The sequence below is a fragment of the Ranitomeya variabilis genome, chromosome 2, assembly GCF_051348905.1.
Source record: "Ranitomeya variabilis isolate aRanVar5 chromosome 2, aRanVar5.hap1, whole genome shotgun sequence".
Taxonomy (NCBI): Eukaryota; Metazoa; Chordata; class Amphibia; order Anura; family Dendrobatidae; genus Ranitomeya; species Ranitomeya variabilis.
In genome coordinates, this window is record NC_135233.1 from 646,820,295 (window position 1) to 646,845,061 (window position 24,767).

The 24,767-nt window shown below is 42.5% G+C and overlaps 1 protein-coding gene across 1 annotated transcript in view; it reads right to left on the reverse strand.

Moving 5' to 3' along the window:
* PLG (plasminogen) overlaps window positions 1-24,767 on the reverse strand; it is a 179,678-nt gene that overhangs the window by 22,115 nt on the left and 132,796 nt on the right. Inside the window, exons 11-13 of the mRNA XM_077289158.1 lie at window positions 23,603-23,778; window positions 8,299-8,447; window positions 3,103-3,199 (exon numbers count right to left, since the gene is read on the reverse strand). Of these exons, the coding sequence (XP_077145273.1) occupies window positions 3,103-3,199; window positions 8,299-8,447; window positions 23,603-23,778 (422 nt within the window). The remainder of the gene's footprint in view (window positions 1-3,102; window positions 3,200-8,298; window positions 8,448-23,602; window positions 23,779-24,767) is intronic.

The window sequence follows — 24,767 nt, forward strand, 5'->3', positions numbered from 1 at the left end:
GCCTGCGTATTATCCCTAGACGCCCAGCGCCGGCCGGAGGACTAACTAATCCTGGCAGAGGAAAATATAGTCCTGGCTCACCTCTAGAGAAATTTCCCCGAAAGGCAGACAGAGGCCCCCACAAATATTGGCGGTGATTTTAGATGAAATGACAAACGTAGTATGAAAATAGGTTTAGCAAAATTGAGGTCCGCTTACTAGAAAGCAGGAAGACAGAAAGGGCACTTTCATGGTCAGCTGAAAACCCTATCAAAATACCATCCTGAAATTACTTTAAGACTCTAGTATTAACTCATAACATCAGAGTGGCAATTTCAGATCACAAGAGCTTTCCAGACACAGAAACGAAACTACAGCTGTGAACTGGAACAAAATGCAAAAACAAACAAGGACTAAGTCCAACTTAGCTGGGAGTTGTCTAGCAGCAGGAACATGCACAGAAAGGCTTCTGATTACAATGTTGACCGGCATGGAAGTGACAGAGGAGCAAGGCTAAATAGCGACTCCCACATCCTGATGGAAACAGGTGAACAGAGAGGATGATGCACACCAGTTCAATTCCACCAGTGGCCACCGGGGGAGCCCAAAATCCAATTTCACAACATTGGAGATTCTTAACCCTGTGTCCTTTCGTTTGGACCTCCCTGCATCTTTTTCTATTCATAATGTCTTCCATCGGTCATTGTTGCGCAGGTATGAGGTACCGGTTGTGCCTTCCGTTGAGCCTCCTGCTCCGGTGTTGGTTGAGGGTGAGTTGGAGTACGTTGTCGAGAAGATCTTGGACTCCCGTGTTTCCAGACGGAGACTTCAGTATCTGGTCAAGTGGAAGGGCTACGGTCAGGAGGATAATTCTTGGGTGACAGCCTCTGATGTTCATGCCTCCGATTTGGTCCGTGCCTTTCATAGGGCTCATCCTGATCGCCCTGGTGGTTCTGGTGAGGGTTCGGTGCCCCCTCCTTGAGGGGGGGGTACTGTTGTGAATTTGGTTTCTGGGCTCCCCCGGTGGTCACTGGTGGTACTGAACTTGTGTGCTTCATCTCCTCTGTTCACCTGTTTCCATCAGGATGTGGGAGTTTTCTATTTAACCTTGCTCCTCAGTCATTTCTATGCCGGCCAACAATGTTACCAGAAGCCTTTCTGTTGCATGTTCCTGCTCCTAGACTACTATCAGCTAAGTTGGACTTTTAGTCCTAAGTTTGTTTTGCATTTTTGTTCCAGTTCTCTGTGATTGTATATTTCTGAGGCTGGAAGCTCTTGTGAGCTGAAATTGCCACTCTGGTGTCATGAGTTGATATTAGAGTCTTAAAGTAATTTCAGGATGGTGTTTTGAAAGGGTTTTCAGCTGACTGTGTAGTTCCCTTTTCTGTCTTCCTACTATCTAGTAAGCGGACCTCAATTTGCTAAACCTATTTTCATACTTCGTATGTCAATTTCCTCTGAAATCACCAACAATATATGTGGGGGCTACTGTCTGCCTTTTGGGGAAAATTTCTCTAGAGGTAAGTCAGGTCTGTATTTTCCTCTGCTAGGGTCAGTCAGTCCTCCGGCTGGCGCTGGGCGTCTAGGGATAAAACGTAGGCACGCTACCCGGCCACTGTTAGTTGTGCGGTAGGTTTAGCTCACAGTCAGCTCGAGTTCCCATCTTCCAAGAGCTAGTCCATTTGTATGCTTTACTACGTTCTCTTGCCATTGAGAACCATGACAGCCCTATCTGCATAACTACCAGTAAGTAGTCTCCTGTGCCCCAGCGTAGCTCCCGTCATTCTTGGCTAATCCCAACTATTAACTGTCTATCCCTACTTACTACTTATTCTTGGGCAGACAACAACTTCATCAAATGACAATGCACATTACTAAACATGCAATGCAGTAAATGTGCAAAACAACTAAATGCATTTTTTCAGCACAGCATCTTCACTTCCTTACACTAGCTCAAACTTTTTTTTGTATTTTCATTATCACATTCTATGAGTCATTACCTCTTTAGTTTTCTGCTGACATAGCTACATGTTGGCTTGTTTTTGTGGAATGAGTTGTAAGTTGCAAAGGAACCATTTTGTGATATATGCACCATTTTGGTGCATAGATACAGCTCTGGCAAAAATTTCAGAGACCATTACATCAAAACCCTGTCATGGGCAGCCCAATCTCCAGACCTGAACCCCATTGAAAACCTCTGGAATGTAATCAAGAGGATGATGGATAGTCACAAGCCATCAAACAAAGAAGAACTGCTTACATTTTTGCGCCAGAAGCAGTGTGAAAGACTGGTGGAAAGCATGCCAAGACGCATGAAAGCTGTGACTAAAAATCATGGTTATTCCACAAAATATTGATTTCTGAACTCTTCCTGAGTTAAAACATTAGTATGGTTGATTCCAAATGATTATGAACTTGTTTTCTTTGCATTATTTTAGGTCTGAAAGCATTGTTTTTTTTTAAAATTTTGACCATTTCTCCTTCAGAAAAAAAATACAAAATTTATATCTTGGAAATTTGGAGACAGATTGTCAGAAGTTTATAGAATAAAAGAACAATTTATATTTTACTCAAAAATATACCTATAAAGAGAAAAATCAGACAAACTGAAAATTTTGCAGTGGTCTCTTAATTTTTGTCAGAGCTGTATATATTCATATATATGTGTGCAAACTTGGTCAAGAACTACAGGAAACGTCTGACCTCTGTAATTTCAAACAAAGGTTCTGTCTTTCTATTGTATCAAATACTTATTTTATGCAAAAAAAAAATAAATATATATATATATACACACAGAAAGAAAAAGCAAAAAAGCATTTTATCATTACAAAAAACATTTAACATAAGAATCTGAATTAAATAATAGATTATCTCTTACATCCCCTTTACGATCCCAGATTACCTTATCTTGAGATATAAATTCGGCAAGGTGAATTAACATTGTATAGGGAAGGGCGACTGAGCAATTACTTATGATATAAAAATACATTTTGTATGTAATAAATATTATTCCCTATCCAATAAGGATAAAAGCAATAGTAGTTGACAGCAGATAACAACTTCAAAGCAGATATGACTTGTTTTATGAAACTTAAGTTTTGGTGTAACTGAAAAAATGTTTACCACAGGCAGGAATATCACAATAATCCCAGCTTACTGATCCAGGAGTTGTAACGAAGCACCAAGGGCCATTGATGTCTCCATCTGGGTTTCTGCAGTACTACATATGAGAAAGAGAAAAACAGAATACATTTTATATTTTAAAGTAATAAGGAAGTCCAGCTATATCATTTGGACACAGAGTGTGCAAGGTGAAAAGACCTGCTTGTGTGGATCTGTCTCTGCTAAAGGCTGAAGGAAGGTCTGACATTTAAACTAGTGAGTCAGTGCTATTTATGAAATGTTTATTTTTTTGGTTCTATCATACTTTTTGTACCCAAATAAACAATGAATCTCAAGGAAAAAACACACAAAACTAATAGCCAAATGCTAGCCACATATCACGTATCAATGCGATTTTATTTTTGATATTCTCTCAATGTTATAATTAGCCTACCCTTAAAATTATAGACTGTTCATGTCTTTGTCAGTGGGCAAACTTACAAAATCAGCAGAGAATAGAAAAGAATGCGGCAGGTGAAACGGCCGTCGTCCTCTCCCCGCTCACCTCACTTGTTTGTCGTCTCCCCCGTGCCGTGAAGATGTGTTCACTAGGGTTGAGCGACCTTTACTTTTATAGGATCGGGTCGGGTTTCACGAAACCCGACTTTTTCAAAAGTCGGGTCGAGTGAAATCGGCCGATCCTATAAAAAAGTCGGGGTCGGGGTCGGCCGAAACTCGAAACCCAATGCAGTGCATTGGGTTTCCAATGGTTCCCAGGGTCTGAAGGAGCGGAAACTCTCCTTCAGGCCCTGGGATCCATATTTAAGTGTAAAATAAAGAATTAAAATAAAAAATATCACCATACTTACCATCTGATGCGCCCTGGTACTAAGCGGGAACCTTCCTTCCTTAGAATCAGCCTTCCAGGACCTCGTGGTGACGTCACGGTGACGTCGCGGCTTGTGATTGGTCGCGCGGCCGCCCATGTGACTGCTCGCGCGACCAATCACAAGCCGCGACGTCACCGTGACGTCACCGAGGGTCCTGGAAGGGCTGATTCTTAGGAAGGAAGGCTGCCGGAACGAAGCCGAGGGTGAGTATATTCCTATTAGGTATATACTCACCCTCGGACACACCCTGCTTCGTTCCGGCAGCCTTCCTTACTAAGAATCAGCCCTTCCAGGACCTTCGGTGACGTCACGGTGACGTCGCGGCTTGTGATTGGTCGCGAGCGGTCACATGGGCGGCCGCGCGACCAATCACAAGCCGCGACGTCACTGTGACGTCACCGCGAGGTCCTGGAAGGCTGATTCTAAGGAAGGAAGGTTCCCGGTTAGTACCAGGGCCCGTCAGATGGTAAGTATAGCGATATTTTTTATTTTAATTCTTTATTTTACACTTAAATCTGAATTCCGATACCAATTCCCGATATCTTAAACATATCGGGAATCGGTATCGGAATTCCGATTCCAGATTCAGAAGATCGCCGACTTCATGGCCGACCCCACACAGGGGTCGGGTCGGGTTTCATGAAACCCGACTTTGCCAAAAGTCGGCGACTTCTGAAAATTGCCGACCCGTTTCGCTCAACCCTAGTGTTCACAGTTTCTTCAATAAAAGGAAAAGTCTGAATCACAGGTCCGGTGAGTGTTGCCGCATTCTTTTCTATTCTCTGCTGTATATTCCCGTCTTCATTCTGGATGCGAGCAGCTCCCGAGAATACTGGGCTCTAATAGTGACCTCTGAATTTCATGTTTGATCTCGCTTATGGGGCAGTGCTGCTACACTTTCTTCTTCATAAGATCTTAAACTTACAAAATCAGCAAGGGATCAAATACTTATTTCCCCCACTGTATATGTACAGTGAGTACGGAAAGTATTCAGACCCCTTTAAATGTTTCACTCTTTGGTTCATTGCAGCCCTTTGGTAAATTAAAAAAAGTTCATTTTTTCTCATTAATGTACACTCTGCACCCCATCTTGGCTGAAAAAAAACAGAAATGTAGAAATTTTTCCATATTTATTAAAAAAGAAAAACTTAAATATCATATGGTAATAAGTATTCAGATCCTTTGCTCAGACACTCATATTTAAGTCACATGCTGTCCATTTCCTTTTGATCCTCTTTGAGATGGTTTTACTCCTTCATTGGAGGCCAGCTGTGTCTAATTAAACTGATAGGACTTGATTTGGAAAGGCACACACCAGTCTATATAAGACCTCACAGCTCACAGTGCATGTCACATCAAATGAGAATCATGAGGTCAAAGGAACTGGCCAAGGAGATCAGAGACAGAATTGTGGCAAGGCACAGATCTGGCCAAAGTTACAAAAGAATTTCTGAAGTACTCAAGGTTCCTAAGAGCACAGTGACCTCTATAATCCCAAAATGGAAGAAGTTTGGGACCACCAGAAGTCTTCCTAGACTTGGCCATCCAGCCAAGCTGAGCAATCGTGAGAGAAGAGCCTTGATGAGAGAGGTAAAGAAGAACTCCAAGATCACTGTGGCTGAGCTCCAGGGATACAGTAGGGATATGGGAGAAAGTTCCACAAAGTCAACTATCACTGCAGCTATCCACCACTCGGGCCTTTATGGCAGAGTGGCTTGACGGAAACCTCTCCTCAGTGCAAGACATATGAAAGCCCGCATAGAGATTGCTAAAAAACACATGAAGGACTCCCAGACTATGAGAAATAAGATTCTCTGGTCTGATGAAAAGAAGATAGACATTTTTGGTGATACTTCTAAGCGGTATGTGTGTAGAAAACCAGGCACTGCTCATCACCTGCCCAATATAATCCCAACAGTAAAACATGGTGGTGGCAGCATCATGCTATGGGGGTGTTTTTCAGCTGCAGGGACAGAATAACTGGTTGCCATTGACGGACACACGAATGCGGCCAAATACAGAGATATCCTGGATGAAAACCTCTTACAGAGTGATCTGGACCTCAGGCTTGGCCAAAGGTTCACCTTCCAACAAGACAATGACCCTAAGCACACAGCTAAAATAACAAAGGAGTGGCTTCAGAACAACTCTGTGAAAATTCTTCACTGGCCCAACCAGGGACCTGACCTAAATCCAATTGAACATCTCTGGAGAGACCTGAAAATGGCTGTCCACCAACATTCACCATCCAACCTGATGGAACTGGAGAGCATCTGCAAGGAAGAATGGCAGAGGATCCCCAAATCCAGATGTGAAAAACTTGTTGCATCATTCCCAAGAAGACTCGTAGCTGTACTAGCTCAATAGGGTGCTTTTACTCAATACTGAGTAAAGGGTCTGAATACTTATGACATATCAGTTTCTCTTTTTTAATAAATTTGCAAAAATTTCTACATTTCTGGTTTTTTTGAGTCAAGATGGAGTGCAGAGTGTCCATTAATGATAAAAAAAATTAACTTTTTGGAATTTGCCAAATGACTGTAAGGAAACAAAGAGTGAAAAATGTAAAGGGCTCTGAATATTTTCCATTCCCACTGTATATAGGAATATAGTAATGAGGTACAGATAGAGACTGCATAAAGCAAATCGAAAGAAAAATCAATGGACAGATCATTTAAGTAGATGAATTAATATAAGAAACTTGGGAAATATACCATACAGGTCCTTCTCAAAAAATTAGCATATAGTGTTAAATTTCATTATTTACCATAATGTAATTATTACAATTAAACTTTCATATATTATAGATTCATTATCCACCAACTGAAATTTGTCAGGTCTTTTATTGTTTTAATACTGATGATTTTGGCCTACAACTCCTGATAACCCAAAAAACCTGTCTCAATAAATTAGCATATTTCAACCGTCCAATCAAATAAAAGTGTTTTTTAATAACAAACAAAAAAACCATCAAATAATAATGTTCAGTTATGCACTCAATACTTGGTCGGGAATCCTTTGGCAGAAATGACTGCTTCAATGCGGCGTGGCATGGAGGCAATCAGCCTGTGACACTGCTGAGATGTTATGGAGGCCCAGGATGCTTCAATAGCGGCCTTAATCTCATCCAGAGTGTTGGGTCTTGCGTCTCTCAACTTTCTCTTCACAATATCCCACAGATTCTCTATGGGGTTCAGGTCAGGAGAGTTGGCAGGCCAATTGAGCACAGTAATACCATGGTCAGTAAACCATTTACCAGTGGTTTTGGCACTGTGAGCAGGTGCCAGGAAGCATGAAGTGCTCCAAAATCTCCTGATAGCTAGCTGCATTGACCCTGCCCTTGATGAAACACAGTGGACCAACACCAGCAGCTGACATGGCACCCCACACCATCACTGACTGGGTACTTGACACTGGACTTCAGGCATTTTGGCATTTCCTTCTCCCCAGTCTTCCTCCAGACTCTGGCACCTTGATTTCCGAATGACATGCAAAATTTGCTTTCATCAGAAAAAAGTACTTGGGACCACTTAGCAACAGTCCAGTGCTGCTTCTCTGTAGCCCAGGTCAGGCGCTTCTGCCGCTGTTTATGGTTCAAAAGTGGCTTTACCTGGGGAATGCGGCACCTGTAGCCCATTTCTTGCACACGCCTGTGCACGGTGGCTCTGGATGTTTCCACACCAGACTCAGTCCACTGCTTCCTCAGGTTCCCCAAGGTCTGGAATCGGTCCTTCTCCACAATCTTCCTCAGGGTCCGGTCACCTCTTCTCGTTGTACAGCGTTTTCTGCCACATTGTTTCCTTCCAACAGACTTACCATTGAGGTGCCTTGATACAGCACTCTGGGAACAGCCTATTTGTTGAGAAATTTCTTTCTGGGTCTTACCCTCTTGCTTGAGGGTGTCAATGATGGCCTTTTTGACATCTGTCAGGTCGCTAGTCTTACCCATGATGGGGGTTTTGAGTAATGAACCAGGCAGGGAGTTTTTAAAAGCCTCAGGTATCTTTTGCATGTGTTTAGAGTTAATTAGTTGATTCAGAAGATTAGGGTAATAGGTCGTTTAGAGAACCTTTTCTTGATATGCTAATTTATTGAGACAGCTTTTTTGGGTTATCAGGAGTTGTAGGCCAAAATCATCAGTATTAAAACAATAAAAGACCTGACAAATTTCAGTTGGTGGATAATGAATCTATAATATATGAAAGTTTAATTGTAATCATTACATTATGGTAAATAATGAAATTTAACACTATATGCTAATTTTTTGAGAAGGACCTGTACATTCATACAGTTATATGCAATTTACACATTTCTCAGTGTATCTTACGTTATTATCCAAGCCAGAGTTTGGGTGGGTTTCTGGAGTAAAGCTTGAATGTGTATTTGGTGTCTGGGAATTCCATGCTTGGCAGGTATGTCCTTTCACGGTTACAGATTTTTTGCCACGGTAGTCTTGACCTTTACCAATCATACAGTCTGGAAGACATGCATACAAAGAATTATTTTTGGAAGCGTCACCAGAGATTTTCCATCATTTAAAAATATTAAAGCGCTGTACATTACCTGACAATGACAACCCCTTCTTAAGAGTTCCATTCTGAAGTTCAGAACTAAAAAAAAATACATACTTAGCTCATGGAGAAGTGATGCTCCTTCAATCTCCATAATATGTCTCCTTATGACTGCAATCAATCTGCGTTCATCAGAGCTGACTTCCACTGGGAAACACAGCTCAGAGATCAGAGAAGCAGCGCTAGTCTGGGAGGTCAGTGTGTAGATGTTTTTAGTTTGTGCTTCAGACAATATTGGACAACCGCTTTAACTATCTTGATATAGACTGGAAAAATTATTTTGCTTTTCCAGACGAGAGAAGACCATAAAAAGGCGATTTTCCTTTTTTTGTGCTTTTGATTTTTCCTCCCCTTCTACAAAAAGCCATGACTTTTTTATTTTTCTGTCAACATAGCTGAATAAGGGGTTTATCTTTTGCGGGATGAGTTGTACTTTTGAATGACACCATGTGCTGGAAAGTGGGAAAAAAAAATCTTAGTGCTGCAAAATATCAGAAAAAGCAATTTCGCAATTGTTTTCTTATTTTTTTATTTACAGCATTCATTATACGGTAAAACTGACCTAGAGATATGTTCTCTAGGTCAGTATGATCACAGAAATACCAAACATGCTTATTTCTTCTTTTATTTAAGTGATGAAAAAAAATGTAGAATTTTAAAAAACAAAATTTTCCTTTTGTTGCCATTTTCTGAGAGCAATAACATTTTCAGTTTTCAGGTGATGGAGCTATGTGAGGTCTTGTTTCTTTTGCCCTGAACTGACATTTTAATTCATATCATTTGGGGGTAATGATGATATTTTGATTGCCTCTTATTGCATTTTTTTGTGTTGTTGCGGCAATTATGCAATTGCAATTCTAGCATTATGATTTTTTTCTAGTTACACCGTTTACTAATTGGGTTAATTAACCCCTTCATGACCCAGCCTATTTTGGCCTTAATGACCTTGCCGTTTTTTGCAATTCTGACCAGTGTCCCTTTATGAGGTAATAACTCAGAAACGCTTCAACGGATCCTAGCGATTCTGAGATTGTTTTTTCGTGACATATTGGGCTTCATGTTAGTGGTAAATTTAGGTCGATAATTTCTGAGTTTATTTGTGAAAAAAACGGAAATTTGGCGAAAATTTTGAAAATTTCGCAATTTTCACATTTTGAATTTTTATTCTGTTAAACCAGAGAGTTATGTGACACAAAATAGTTAATAAATAACGTTTACCACATGTCTACTTTACATCAGCACAATTTTGGAAACAATTTTTTTTTTTTTGCTAGGAAGTTATAAGGGTTAAAATTTGACCAGTGATTTCTCATTTTTACAACAAAATTTACAAAACCATTTTTTTTAGGGACCACCTCACATTTGAAGTCATTTTGAGGGTTCTATATGGCTGAAAATACCCAAAAGTGACACCATTCTAAAAACTGCACCCAACAAGGTGCTCAAAACCACATTCAAGAAGTTTATTAACCCTTCAGGTGTTTCACAGCAGCAGAAGCAACATGGAAGTAAAAAATGAACATTTAACTTTTTAGTCACAAAAATGATCTTTTAGCAACAATTTTTTATTTTCCCAAGGGTAAAAGGAGAAACTGGACCATGGACGTTGTTGTCCAATTTGTCCTGAGTACGCTGATACCTCATATGTGGGGGTAAACCACTGTTTCGGCGCACGGCAGGGCTCGGAAGGGAAGGAGTGCCATTTGACTTTTTGAATGAAAAATTGGCTCCAATCTTTAGCGGACACCATGTCGCGTTTGGAGAGCCCCCGTGTGCCTAAACATTGGAGCTCCCCCACAAGTGACCACATTTTGGAAACTAGACCCCCCAAGGAACTTATCTAGAAGCATAGTGAGCACTTTAAACCCCCAGGTGCTTCACAAATTGATCCGTAAAAATGAAAAAGTACTTTTTTTCACAAAAAAATTATTTTAGCCTCAATTTTTTCATTTTCACATGGGCAACAGGATAAAATGGATCCTAAATTTTGTTGGGCAATTTCTCCTGAGTACACCAATACCTCACATGTGGGGGGTAAACCACTGTTTGGGCACATGGTAAGGCTCGGAAGGGAAGGAGCGCCATTTGACTTTTTGAATGAAAAATTATCTCCATCGTTAGCGGACACCATGTCGCGTTTGGAAAGCCCCTGTGTGCCTAAACATTGGAGCTCCTCCACAAGTGACCCCATTTTGGAAACTAGACCCCCCAAGGAACTCATCTAGAGGCATAGTGAGCACTTTAAACCCCCAGGTGCTTCACAAATTGATCCGCAAAAATGAAAAAGTACTTTTTTTCACACAAAATTTCTTTTAGCCTCAATTCTTTCATTTTCACATGGGCAACAGGATAAAATGGATCCTAAAATTTGTTGGGCAATTTCTCCTGAGTATGCCGATACCTCATATGTGGGGGTAAACCACTGTTTGGGTGCACGGCAAGGCTCTGAAGGGGAGGCGTGCCATTTGACTTTTTGAATGGAAAATTAGCTCCAATCGTTAGCGGACACCATGTCGCGTTTGGAGAGCCCCTGTGTGCCTAAACATTGGAGCTCCCCTACAAGTGACCCCATTTTGGAAACTAGACCCCCCAAGGAACTTATCTAGATGCATAGTGAGCACTTATAACCCCCAGGTGCTTCACAGAAGTTTATAACGCAGAGCCGTGAAAATAAAAAAATAATTTTTCTTTCCTCAAAAATGATTTTTAGCCCAGAATTTTTTATTGTCCCAAGGGTAATAGGACAAATTGGACCCTAAATGTTGTTGTCCAGTTTGTCCTGAGTACGATGATACCCCATATGTGGGGGTAAACCACTGTTTGGGCGCACGGCAGGGCTCGGAAGGGAAGGCACGCCATTTGGCTTTTTGAATGGAGAATTAGCTCCAATCATTAGCGGACACCATGTCGCGTTTGGAGAGCCCCTGTGTGCCTAAAAATTGGAGCTCCCGCACAAGTGACCCCATTTTGGAAACTAGACCTCCCAAGGAACTAATCTAGATGTGTGGTGAGCACTTTGAACCCCCAAGTGCTTCACAGAAGTTTATAACGCAGAGCCATGAAAATAAAAAATAATTTTTCTTTTCTCAAAAATAATTTTTTAGCCCACAATTTTTTATTTTCCCAAGGGTAACAGGAGAAATTGGACCCCAAACGTGGTTGTCCAGTTTCTCCTGAGTACGCTGATACCCCATATGTGGGGGTAAACCACTGTTTTGGCACACGTCGGGGTTTGGAAGGGAAGTAGTGACGTTTTGAAATGCAGACTTTGATGGAATGCTCTGCGGGCATCAGGTTGCGTTTGCAGAGCCCCTGATGTGCCTAAACAGTAGGAACTCCCCACAAGTGACTCCATTTTGGAAACTAGACCCCCAAGGGAACTTATCTAGATGTGTGGTGAGCACTTTGAACCCCCAAGTGCTTCACAGAAGTTTATAACGCAGAGCCATGAAAATAAAAAATAATTTTTCTTTTCTCAAAAATGATTTTTTAGCCCACAATTTTTTATTTTCCCAAGGGTAACAGGAGAAATTGGACCCCAAAAGTTGTTGTCCAGTTTCTTCTGAGTATATGTGGGGGTAAACCACTGTTTGGGCACATGCCGGGGCTCGGAAGGGAAGTAGTGACGTTTTGGAATGCAGACTTTGATGGAATGGTCTGCGGGCATCATGTTACATTTGCAGAGCCCCTGATATGCCTAAACAGTAGAAACCCCCCACAATTGACCCCATTTTGGAAACTAGACCCCCCATGGAACTTATCTAGATGTGTGGTGAGCACGTTCAACCCCCAAATGCTTCACAGAAGTTTACAACGCAGAGCCGTGAAAATAAAAAATCATTTTTCTTTCCTCAAAAAAGACGTTTTAGCAAGCAATTTTTTATTTTCACAAGGGTAACAGGAGAATTTGGACCCCAATATTTGTTGCCCAGTTTGTTGTGAGTGTGCTGGTACCCCAAATGTGGGGGTAAACCACTGTTTGGGCACACGTCAGGGCTCAGAAGGGAAGTAGTGACATTTGAAATGCAGACTTTGATGGAATGGTCTGCGGGCGTCACATTGCATTTGCAGAGCACCTGATGTGCCTAAACAGTAGAAACACCCCACAAGTGACCCCATTTTGGAAACTAGACCCCCGAAGGAACTTATCTAGATGTGTGGTGAGCACTTTCAACCCCCAAGTGCTTCACAGAAGTTTATAACGCAGAGCCGTGAAAATAAAAAATAATTGTTCTTTCCTCAAAAATTATGTTTTAGCAAGTAATTTTTTATTTTTACAAGGGTAACAGGAGAAATTGGACCCCAACAGTTGTTGCCCAGTTTGTCCTGAGTACGCTGGTACCCCAAATGTGGGGGTAAACCACTGTTTGGGCGCACGTCGGGGCTTGGAAGGGCGGGAGCACCATTTGACTTTTTGAACGCAAGATTGGCTGGAATCAATGGTGGCGCCATGTTGCGTTTGGAGACCCCTAATGTGCCCAAACAGTGGAATCCCCTCAATTCTAACTTCAACACTAACCCCAACACACCCCTAATCCTAATCCCAACTGTAGCCATAACCCTAATCACAACCCTAACCCCAACACACCCCTAACCACAACCCTAACCGCAACACACCCGTAACCCTAATTCCAACCCTAACCCTAATCCTAACCCTAATCCCAACCGTAACCCTAATCCCAACCCTAACCACAACTGTAACCCCAACACACCCCTAACCCTATCCGTAACCCTAACCACAAGCCTAATCTTAACCCTATTTCAAACCCTAGCCCTAATTCCAACCCTAACTCTAATTCCAACCCTAACCCTAAGGCTATGTGCCCACGTTGCGGATTCGTGTGAGATTTTTCTGCACGATTTTTGAAAAATCTGCAGGTAAAAGGCACTGCGTTTTACCTGCGGATTTACAGCAGATTTCCAGTGTTTTTTTGTGCGGATTTCACCTGCGGATTCCTATTGAGGAACAGGTGTAAAACGCTGCGGAATCCGCACAAAGAATTGACATGCTGCAGAAAATACAACGCAGCGTTTCTGCACGGAATTTTCCGCACCATGGGCACAGCGGATTTGGTTTTCCTTAGGCCAATCCGCTGCGGATCCGCGGCCAATCCGCTGCGGATCCGCGGCCGATCCGCTGCGGATCCGCGGCCGATCCGCTGCGGATCCGCGGCCGATCCGCTGCGGATCCGCTGCCGATCCGCTGCGGATCCGCGGCCGATCCGCTGCGGATCCGCGGCCGATCCGCTGCGGATCCGCGGCCGATCCGCTGCGGATCCGCGGCCGATCCGCTGCGGATCCGCTGCGGATCCGCGGCCGATCCGCTGCCGATCCGCTGCCGATCCGCTGCGGATCCGCGGCCGATCCGCGGCCGATCCGCTGCGGATCCGCGGCCGATCCGCTGCGGATCCGCGGCCGATCCGCTGCGGATCCGCTGCGGATCCGCGGCCGATCCGCTCTGTGTGCACATGCTATAACCCTACCCCTAACCCTAACCCTACCCGTAACCCTAACCCTACCCCTAACCCTACCCCTAGTTCTAACCCTAGTTCTAACCCTAACCCTAGTGGAAAAAAAAAAAAATATTTTCTTTATTTTATTATTGTCCCTACCTATGGGGGTGATAAAGGGGGGGGGTTTATTTATTATTTTTTTATTTTGATCGCTGTGATAGAACCTATCACAGCGATCAAAATGTACTTGTAATGAATCTGCCGGCTGGCAGATTCGGCGGGCGCACTGCGCATGCGCCCGCCATTTTCCAAGATGGCGGCGCCCATGGAGAAGACGGCCGGACACCGGGAGGGACATGGAAGCTAGGTAAGTATGGGGGGGTGGGATCGGAACACGGGGGGGGGATCGGAGGACCGGGGGAGCGGACAGGAGGGAGGAGGGGAGCGGACAGGAGATCGGGGCAGAAAGGACGACTGGGGGGGCGATCGGTGGGGTGGGGGGGGCAGATCGGGGTCTCCAGCCATGGCAGATGATATTGCAGCATCGGCCATGGCTGGATTGTAATATTTCACCATTTTCATAGGTGAAATATTACAAATCGCTCTGATTGGCTGTTTCACTTTCAACAGCCAATCAGAGCAATCGTAGCCACGGGGGGGTGAAGCCACCCCCCCTGGGCTAAAGTACCACTCCCCCTGTCTCTGCAGATCGGGTGAAAATGGAGTTAACCCTTTCACCTGATCTGCAGGGATGCGATCTTTCCATGACGCCACATAGGCGTCATGGGTCGGATTGGCACGGGTTTTCATGACGCCTACGTGGCGTCATGGGTCGGGAAGGGGTTAAGTTTATATTTTATAGATTGTACTTTTACGGAATATATATTTTTTTACTTATTGATTCAATTTTAATGGGGAAAACTAATGATTTAAGATTGGCTTTTTTCTTTTTTTCATAATTTTTAAAACTTTTTTTTTATTATTGTATTTATTAGTCCCCTTAGGGGACTGGAACCTGATTGCTTGTACTTTGCATGCAATATTACAGTACTGCTCTGTAAAGCAAAACACACTGTCTCTTATCAATGTTTGGCTTTCACAGGAGTACCGTGACGACATACACATTGGTCTTTAGCAGACCCCTGGCTATCACGGCATCTCTTTGGTGCCCCGTAATCATGTTGAAAGGTGCTGCAATGGACAGTTAGCCAGCACACCTTCACCCCGAAGACATGCACTGTAAATGCTGATGAAATAGACAAACAGCAGCATTTAAAGGGAACCTGTCACCCCCAAAATCGAAGGTGAGCTAAGGCCACCGGCATCAGGGGCTTATCTACAGCATTTTGTAGCCCATTGGACCAGAACAGAACCGGGACCACCCCTGGGTGAGTATAATCTAACCTTTTTTTCTCATCTTTCAGGATACATCGGGGGCTTATCTACAGCATTCCAGAATGCTGTAGATAAGCCCCTGATGATGGTGGGCTTAGCTCACCTTCGATTTTGGGGGTGACAGGTTCCCTTTAACAGGTTACCAGGAATGGTCTGAGTTCATTGCACACATGGCTGGTAGAGTTCTACAGGAGAACCACATATAGCAAAAACAGTAGAAATGTTTATTAATTACAACATTATAAAAATAGTGCATTAAAAACTATTAACAAAGTAGGAAACCACAAGATGGCACCACAATCACACATTAGAGGGTAGCGACTTGGTTCCCTTAACTGGACCAACCTCTTTGGATGTGCCCTCCCTTTTTCATTGATGTAACATGCGCTGACCTACATAGGCATTGCAGCCATACCCTGAGTGGACACCATTGAGTGATCCACTAGAGGGTGCAATAGATCTCTGTATGATATGATTCCTCATTGATTGTAATGGATGACTAGTTATGGGCGGGTTTCTCAGGCACCGAAGGATTTGTTGCCACGCCTTTGTTGGTATAACTTTGCTTTAGATGGGTTGATGATGATGTTAGTAAGGTATATATTTAACTGGGCCCACCCCTCAAATTGGGTTAAATGGTATTGATTTAACCTCTTAATGACCGCCAATACATCTTTTAACTGACCTGACATATAAGAGAATAGCATCCCTATACAGGTGACAATCCAGCAGCTGCCGGCTGTCCACTATAGCTGACAACTTGCTGCATCAGTGTTTGCACCGTCCATATCTGTTTAACCCCTTAGATGCTGCTGTCAATAGTGACTACATCATATAAATGGTTAACAGAGTGTGGGGGCTTCCTCTTTATCCCAATTGGTGCCTTCAGATCATGATTGTGTGATCCTGATGTTTGCCATGGCAATTCATGACCAAATAGCGGCCTTAGAGTCTGACGGCTACAGTGACCTGTTCATAAGTTAGTGACATTAAACAGTTCCTCTGATTCCTCCTCCTTTCTTTCTTTTCCAGAATCCAATCAGCCATCTCGAGATTTGTGTGGGAGGGTGGTAGACCCCAGATCGGTACTTTATATAGGCACAAAGGCTCAGGGGGCGCAGGTCTTCCAAATTTCAAATGGTATCACAGAGCAGCGCTATTGACACGCATGCTAGACTGGCAGTTCCACAGTTCAGACAAACAATGGGTGGGAATAGAACAAATTAGCTTTACAATTCCACTCCATAACCTTCCCTGGATCAGCCCTAAAAGTAGAGGTCAATTCAGTTCTGAAGCTGACCTCCTTAAAGATACACTTAGAGGATGGGACCTGGAGACCCGCAGAGTTTCCCCCGGGGGTGGAGAGGGATCGTTTTCTTGGGTGGGAGAGAGGGGACAATACCAGATGCTTTCATGTCCTCAAGGGTTCGGCTATGCCCACTTTCGAATCAGTGCAGCTGTTAGAGGGAGGGGGCCCTTCTGATTGGTTGGAATACCTCCAACTAAAATCCTTCCTCTCGTCTCCAGAGGGCGCAGGCTCATACGCCTCCCTTCCTACACCGTTTGAAAAGCTTTTCCTGTTGGGGTCGCCGCCTGCACATGCTGTCTCCTTAATATATGCTCTTTTGAACCAAAATACCAAAGACAAGTTCCCCAAGTTTTTGGAGAGGTGGAGGGGTGAGTTGGGAGTTGCTATATCGAAGGCGGAGTGGAGGAAGGCGTTCGTATATTCACATAAATTCTCTATTGCCTGTGCCGCACAGGAAAAGAATTACAAAATTCTCACCAGGTGGTATCGCTGTCCGGATGTCTTACATGCCGCTTTTCCCTCCGTCTCCGAAAGGTGCTGGTGTTGTGGAGTAGAGAGAGGTACCATGCTACACATTTGGTGGGGATGTAAGCATATTAAGCCATTTTGGGATTCTGTCTTTTCCGCTTATCAAGCTATTAGCGGTCATTTGGTGACCAACTCCCCCAGGTGGCTTTATTTTCTATCCTCCCGGGCTCGTTTCGCTTCCAGAAAAAGGGGCTCCTAAGATTCTGCTTAACTGCTGCGCGCACTGTGATCCCGAGACACTGGAAATCCTCCCAATCTCCTAGTGTGTCTGAATGGGTCAAGGAGATGACCAGCCTTCAAAGTATGGAGGAATTGTCCGCTGAGGTTAATGGTTCAATGGAGAAATATCTGCAGGTTTGGAGTCCTTGGATTTTGTATATGGACTCTCAGGACTTTCAATCCCTCTTTTCTAAGCCATAAGGAAGATAGATTGAACAATACGGGTTAGACGGATGTCATTATAGGGGTGCAAGTTGCCCCCTTCTATATCAGACTGGTTCCGCCTCCTCCCCGCTTTTTTTTCATCCTCTCTCCTCCCCCATATTCCTCTTCTTAGTCTCATTCTTTCCGTTCGTGTTTATACCATTATTACTTGGAGTGACCTAGTTCCTCTTGTTTGGGTCGCTCTCTTTCAGAGGATACCTCATATGTATCACCAAAGGTCATACAGTCTCCCTGGATAGGGGGATACCTACATCCGCCATGGATTTTTTTTTTCTTTTCAGATCTTGTTGGACTTGATTGAAAATGATTTTGACCTGAAAGTTATACTATTTCGGGACTTGTTGGTTACAGGTCTTGATATATAGTTGTATGAGATTTCTTTTTGTACTCAATACTTTTTATGTTGTTGAATCCTTTGTTTGTTTTGAAGTTCTTTTCAATAAAAACCAGATTAAACATAAGTTAGTGACATTTAGGTGGTAAAAATACACGTTTTCATTTATGTCATGCCATTTTGCATTAATTCTTGAAAATCACCTGAAGGGTTAATAAACAACCTGACTGCAGTTTTCAATATGTCATGGGGTGCTGTTTTTAAAATGATATAACTTTAGGGGTTTTACCAATACTTAGGACCCCAAAAGTCACTTCAAATATGGATAGGTCCCTAAAAAAATAAATTTTGTAAATTTCCTTGAAAAAATGAAAAATTATTGCTACATTTTTAAACCTTCTAAAATACTAACAAAATAAAAGAATATTTTACAAATGGTGCTGATGTAAAGCCGACATGTGGGAAATGTTATTTATTAATGACTTGCTGTGGTATGAATATCTGGATTAAAGAGATAATCATTCAAAGTTTGAAAATTGCAAATTTTTTTACATTTTTCTAAAATTTCTGATATTTTTTATAAATAAGCACAAAACATATCTACCTATATTTACCATTATCATAAAGTATAATGTGTCACAATAAAACATTCTCAAACTCACTGAGGTTTGTTGAAGCGTTTCAGAGTTATTACCACATAAAGTGACACTGGTCAGATTTAAAAAATTTGGCTCCATCACTAAGGGGTTTAGTATCATGATTCGTCCGACCCCACTCACCTTCAGGCACAGTTATGGTAGTTGTTAATTAATGCTTATGTGTATTTTCTGTGCTGATTGGTCCCATATGGGTATAAGAACATGCTTCTGTTGGTGTGATGCCACTCCTAGACAAAGGCAGCGCACTGAAATGCGCGTCGAGGCTCGGCATTTCATCCCACAGGAGGTAATGAATTTAATTGCTTCTTAGCTTTTGTCTCTTCAATTTATCTGTTCCCATTGATATTTAGGCTATTTAGGATATCTCCCTCGTCAAAGCTGAAGCGATACACGTGTTGGGCCGTGCGGGCTTATCATCAGGGTATGTCTGACCATGGAAACATTTCACATGACTACATTTTGGTGTACTTGGTAACTATTTGATTTTTATTTATATCCTTGTTTCCCTCCTTTATTTACTGTGCACGGCACTTTATTATATCTATTTTTGGAGGTATTTTATCTATTTATCTGTATAGTTTACTCATGCACAGCGTTCACTTTAAATGGATACTTTCCTGACATATGCACTTTATATTGAACTAGCTGTACTACCCGGCTTCGCCAGGGTTAATGACTGCTGTTAGCAAAATAGAATGTGATAAAAAAAATTTATTCTGCACACAAAAACCACAAAACAAATAGATAGAAATGTAATTATTAAAAGGCAAAAACTAAGCTAATAGAAGAATTTCACAACATATATTAGCTTTGTTATACTGAGAATGTCTTTGTTGCCTATATTAACCAATCAGAGCTCAGATTAATTAACTGTAGCAAAATAGAAGCTGAGCTGTGATTGGTTGCTATTGGCAGCCTGATAAATCCCCAGCCAACAGGAAGCCCACCCCCTGGCAGTATATATTAGCTCACACATACACATAATAGACAGGTCATGTGACTGACAGCTGCCGGATTCCTATATGGTACATTTGTTGCTCTTGTAGTTTGTCTGCTTATTAATCAGATTTTTATTTTTGAAGGACAATACCAGACTTGTGTGTGTTTTAGGGCGAGTTTCATGTGTCAAGTTGTGTGTGTTGAGCTGCGTGTGGCGACATGCATGTAGCGACTTTTGTGAGATGAGTTTTGTGTGGCGACATGCGTGTAGCAACATTTTGTGTGTCGAGTTGCATGTGACAGGTTAGTGTAGCAAGTTGTGTGCAGCAAGATTTGTGCATGGCGAGTTTTGCACGTGGCGAGTTTTATGTGTGGTGCGTTTTGAGTATGTGCAAGTTTTGTGTGAGGCAACTTTTGCATGTGGTGCAACTTTTGTACATGTGGCAATTTTTCTGTGTGTGCAAGTTTTGCATGAGGTGAGTTTTCCATGAGGTGAGTTTTGCACGTGTTGCGAGTTTTGCTTGAGCCTAGTTTTGCATATGGCGAGTTTTGCATGTAGCGAGTTTTGCGCGTGGCGAGTTTTGAGTGGTGACTTTTGTGTTTCGACTTTTATGTGGCGAGGTTGGTGTGTGTGTGGTGAAATGTGTGCTGAGGGTCGTATATGTGTTCAAGCACGTGGTAGTGTGTGGCGCGTTTTGTGTTTGTGTTCATATCCCCGTGTGTGGTGAGTATCCCATGTCGGGGCCCCACCTTAGCAACTGTACGGTATATACTCTTTGGCGCCATTGCTCTCATTCTTTAAGTCCCCCTTGTTCACATTTGGCAGCTGTCAATTTTCCTCCAACACTTTTCCTTTCACTTTTTCCCCATTATGTAGATAGGGGCAAAATTGTTTGGTGAATTGGAACGCGCGGGGTTAAAATTTCACCTCACAACATAGCCTATGACGCTCTCGGGGTCCAGACACGTGACTGTGCAAAATTTTGTGGCTGTAGCTGCGACGGTGCAGATGCCAATCCCGGACATACACACATACATACACACATTCAGCTTTATATATTAGATATACCTGTGTGTCATCTCACCTATATATAGTATATATCTGTGTGTCATCTCCTCCTGTATATAGTATATACCTGTATGTCATCTCCTCCTATACATAGCATATACCTGTATGTCATCTCCTCCTGTATATACTATATACCTGTAGGTAATCTGCTCCTGTATATAGTATATACCGGTATGTCATCTCCTGCTGTATGTAGTATGTACCTGTATGTCATCTCTTCCTCTATATAGTATATACCTGTGTGTCATCTCTCCTGTATATAGTATATATCTGTGTCATCTCCTCCTGTATATAGTATATACCTGTGTGTCATCTCCCCTGTAAATAGTATATACCTGTGTGTCATCTCCTCCTGTATATAGTATATATCTGTATGTCATCTCCTCCTGTATTAGACCTCGTTCACACGTTATTTGGTCAGTATTTTTACCTCAGTATTTGTAAGCTAAATTGGCAGCCTGATAAATCCCCAGCCAACAGTAAGCCCACCCCCTGGCAGTATATATTAGCTCACACATACACATAATAGACTGGTCATGTGACTGACAGCTGCCGGATTCCTATATGGTACATTTGTTGCTCTTGTAGTTTGTCTGATATTAATCAGATTTTTATTTTTGAAGGATAATACCAGACTTGTGTGTGTTTTAGGGTGAGTTTCGTGTGTCAAGTTGTGTGTGTTGAGTTGCGTGTGGCGACATGCATGTAGCGACTTTTGTGAGATGAGTTTTGTGTGGCGACATGCGTGTAGCAACTTTTTGTGTGTCGAGTTGCATGTGACAGGTTAGTGTAGCAAGTTGTGTGCAGCAAGTGGCGAGTTTTATGTGTGGTGCCTTTTGAGTATGTGCAAGTTTTGTGTGAGGCAACTTTAGCATGTGTTGCAACTTTTGTGCATGTGGCAATTTTTCCGCGTGTGCAAGTTTTGCGTGTGGCGAGTTTTCCATGAGGTGAGTTTTGCACGTGTGGCGAGTTTTGCATGTGGAGAGTTTTGTGCGTGGCGAGTTTTGAGCGGCGACTTTTGTGTTTCGACTTTTGTGTTTCGACTTTTATGTGGCGAGGTTGGTGTATGTGTGGTGAAATGTGCGCTGAGGGTGGTATATGTGTTCGAGCACGTGGTAGTGTGTGGCGCATTTTGTGTGTGTGTTCATATCCCCGTGGTGGTGTGGTGATTATCCCATGTCGGGGCCCCACCTTAGCAACTGTACAGAATATACTCTTTGGCGCCATCGCTGTCATTCTTTAAGTCCCCCTTGTTCACATCTGGCAGCTGTTAATTTGCCTCCAACACTTTTCCTTTCATTTTTTCCCCATTATGTAGATAGGGGCAAAATTGTTTGGTGAATTGGAAAGTGCGGGGTTAAAATTTCACCTCACAACATAGCTTTGATGCTCTCGGGATCCAGACGTGTGACTGTGCAAAATTTTGTGCCTGTAGCTGCGACGCCTCCAACACATTTCCTTTCACTTTTTCCCCATTATGTAGATAGGTGCAAAATTGTTTGGTGAATTGGAAAGTGCGGGGTTAAAATTTCACCTCACAACATAGCTTTGACGCTCTCGGGGTCCAGACGTGTGACTGTGCAAAATTTTGTGGCTGTAGCTGCGACGGTTCAGATGCCAATCCCGGACATACATACATACATACACACATACACACATTCAGCTTTATATATTAGATTATTAACACGCAGTGCAATGTGATTTATTTGGTGCACTTTAGAGGTAGTTTATTATTAATTATTTATTTATTTATTTAGACTTTTCTGGGTAAATTTGACTTTTTTGTCACTGTATTTATTTTTTGAGTACTTATTTGTAATATCAATTCTGCCACATGCACTATGTTCATTTTATCTATTACTTTTCCATATGGAATATACTATGAAATGTGAACAGTGCGATATAAGCAAAATTACCTCAATTTTTGATCATTTATGGTGAGATTTCCATGCTCGTTACATTATCTGATTTCCTTAAGAAATTAATTATTCCAAATTTATTTACATGCCCTTGTATGACAACCTGCATTCTACTGCCACCTGGTGGTCCTTTCCTGAATTTTAAACTGTTATTATTGTGTTTATAATAAAATTTATATTTTAATCTTAAATCATTGGTTGTTGTTTCATATCTATAGGTGTTATGTATTTATACAGACACACGACCACACATATAGTTGTTTATTTGGTTGACTAACAAGTTGAGCTTACTGACAGACTCGCCTTAAAGATGTGGCACCACTATTAAATATTATATTCATTGCATAGATCTGAAAAAATGAGCAATATTTTCAATTTACAGCTATAAACACCATAAGTCTTTCTGAACGTATAGCATTAGGCCACGTGCACACATTGAGTTTTGGGTCAGTATTTGTAAGCCAAAACCAGGAGTGGAACAATCAGAGGAAAAGTATAATAGCAACATGTCACCACTAGAGTAGAGCGGACATCGTTGGCTCCCTCCTTATTCGGCAAACTATAGAGCTTACCGAATAAGCTGCATCGGGAACCCGGCTACCTGGAGCGCTCCCGATAATCAGCTGTCCGGCACCACAGCTGCATGTGTCGCGATTGTTTCACAGTCACAACACATACATGGAGAGCCCAATACACAGGCTCTCCATGGATGTGTTGTGACTGTGACACAACCGCGACACATGCAGCTGTAGTGCCGGACAACTGATTATCGGGAGCGCTCCAGGTAGCCAGGTTCCCGATGCAGCTTATTTGGTATGGTATAGCTTGCCGAATAAGGAGGGAGCCAACGATGTTCGCTCATCTCTAGTCACCACTTCTGTATTATCACCCATTCATGGTTTTGGCTTACAGATACTGAGGTAAAATACTGAACGTGTGAATGTGGCCTCAAAATGATTGATATGATTACCCCTTTAATAGGTTTGATACAATAGCTATACTTTCCTTCACCTGGGCTCGATGACACTATGGCTGGTTTTGTTGTCTGAATGGGTTGTTGTTCTATTTGTGGCGTTTCAATGCATTTCTTCAAGTTACAATACTCCCATCGCACACTCGGGTCAGTGGTGTAGCACCATGGACTCTTATCATTATCTGGATTTCTGCAGTAATTTCTTTCAAGTCCCCTGCAAATACAAAATGTGTTTCATAATGCACAGCTTTCAAATCTTGACTCTGAATATTATTTTTAATTTTTTAACAGCAGAGTTAAACCAATGGCAAGAGCACAACGCAAAGATGCGACAAAAGTACTTAAGTCTCTAAACAGATGAACTGCTCTAATGTGGTATTCACCTGCGAAGGCCAAAAGTAACATTTTTTATTGAAATCAATTCAAACAGTACATTTTCTGATACAAAAAATGCAGCGTGTGAACACAGCCTAAGGGATTATACATGTATGTAATATGCTGATTTACCGTAGTTTGCATTTTGCATGCCAGTCTGGCTAAAGTGTGCGCTGGAGTAAGATGTGCAAAATTCATTAAGCGGCTTGTGCCAGTGTAAAAAATGTACCCAAGTGGGGGACTGGATTACATTTCTGCTGTAATTTACACAACTTTTGTGAAGTTAATTCTGATGATTTTTTTGTCTTTTGTACTTCGCTCATTTTTCAAAAATTGGCTGGCGTAATAAAGCAAAAAGTTGCATTTTTTAGATGCCTAAAAATGTTGAGAAATTTCAACTAGTTTTTGTAACAACCCTGCCGGCATCACTGCATGGCCTTCCATTCCCCACCTGCCTGTTACATCAACTCAGTCACCCAGTGCCATGCTGTGAGATCTGTCTGCTGCCGGCTCCATGCCGTGTGTTCCATGGCCGCTTACTCTGTGTACACTTCCTGGCTGTGTGCATAGGGGGGCGGCGCAGCAACTCCGGATTCTTATTGAGACTGTGTGCACCTCCCTAAGGTGTCCCTGGCCAATAGCCTAGTGGCCTCTGATACTTAAGGCATCCTCACCCATTGAAGGATGCCTGAGCAAACTATTTCCCTCAGTTAGCATTTGCTACTGAGATGCCAGGTCGTGTCTGTTTCCTGTCTCTGAGGGCTGCAATTCGCAGGCCTTTATCTGTGTTCCGTTACTTCTGTGTCTGTACTCTGGTCTATATCCGTT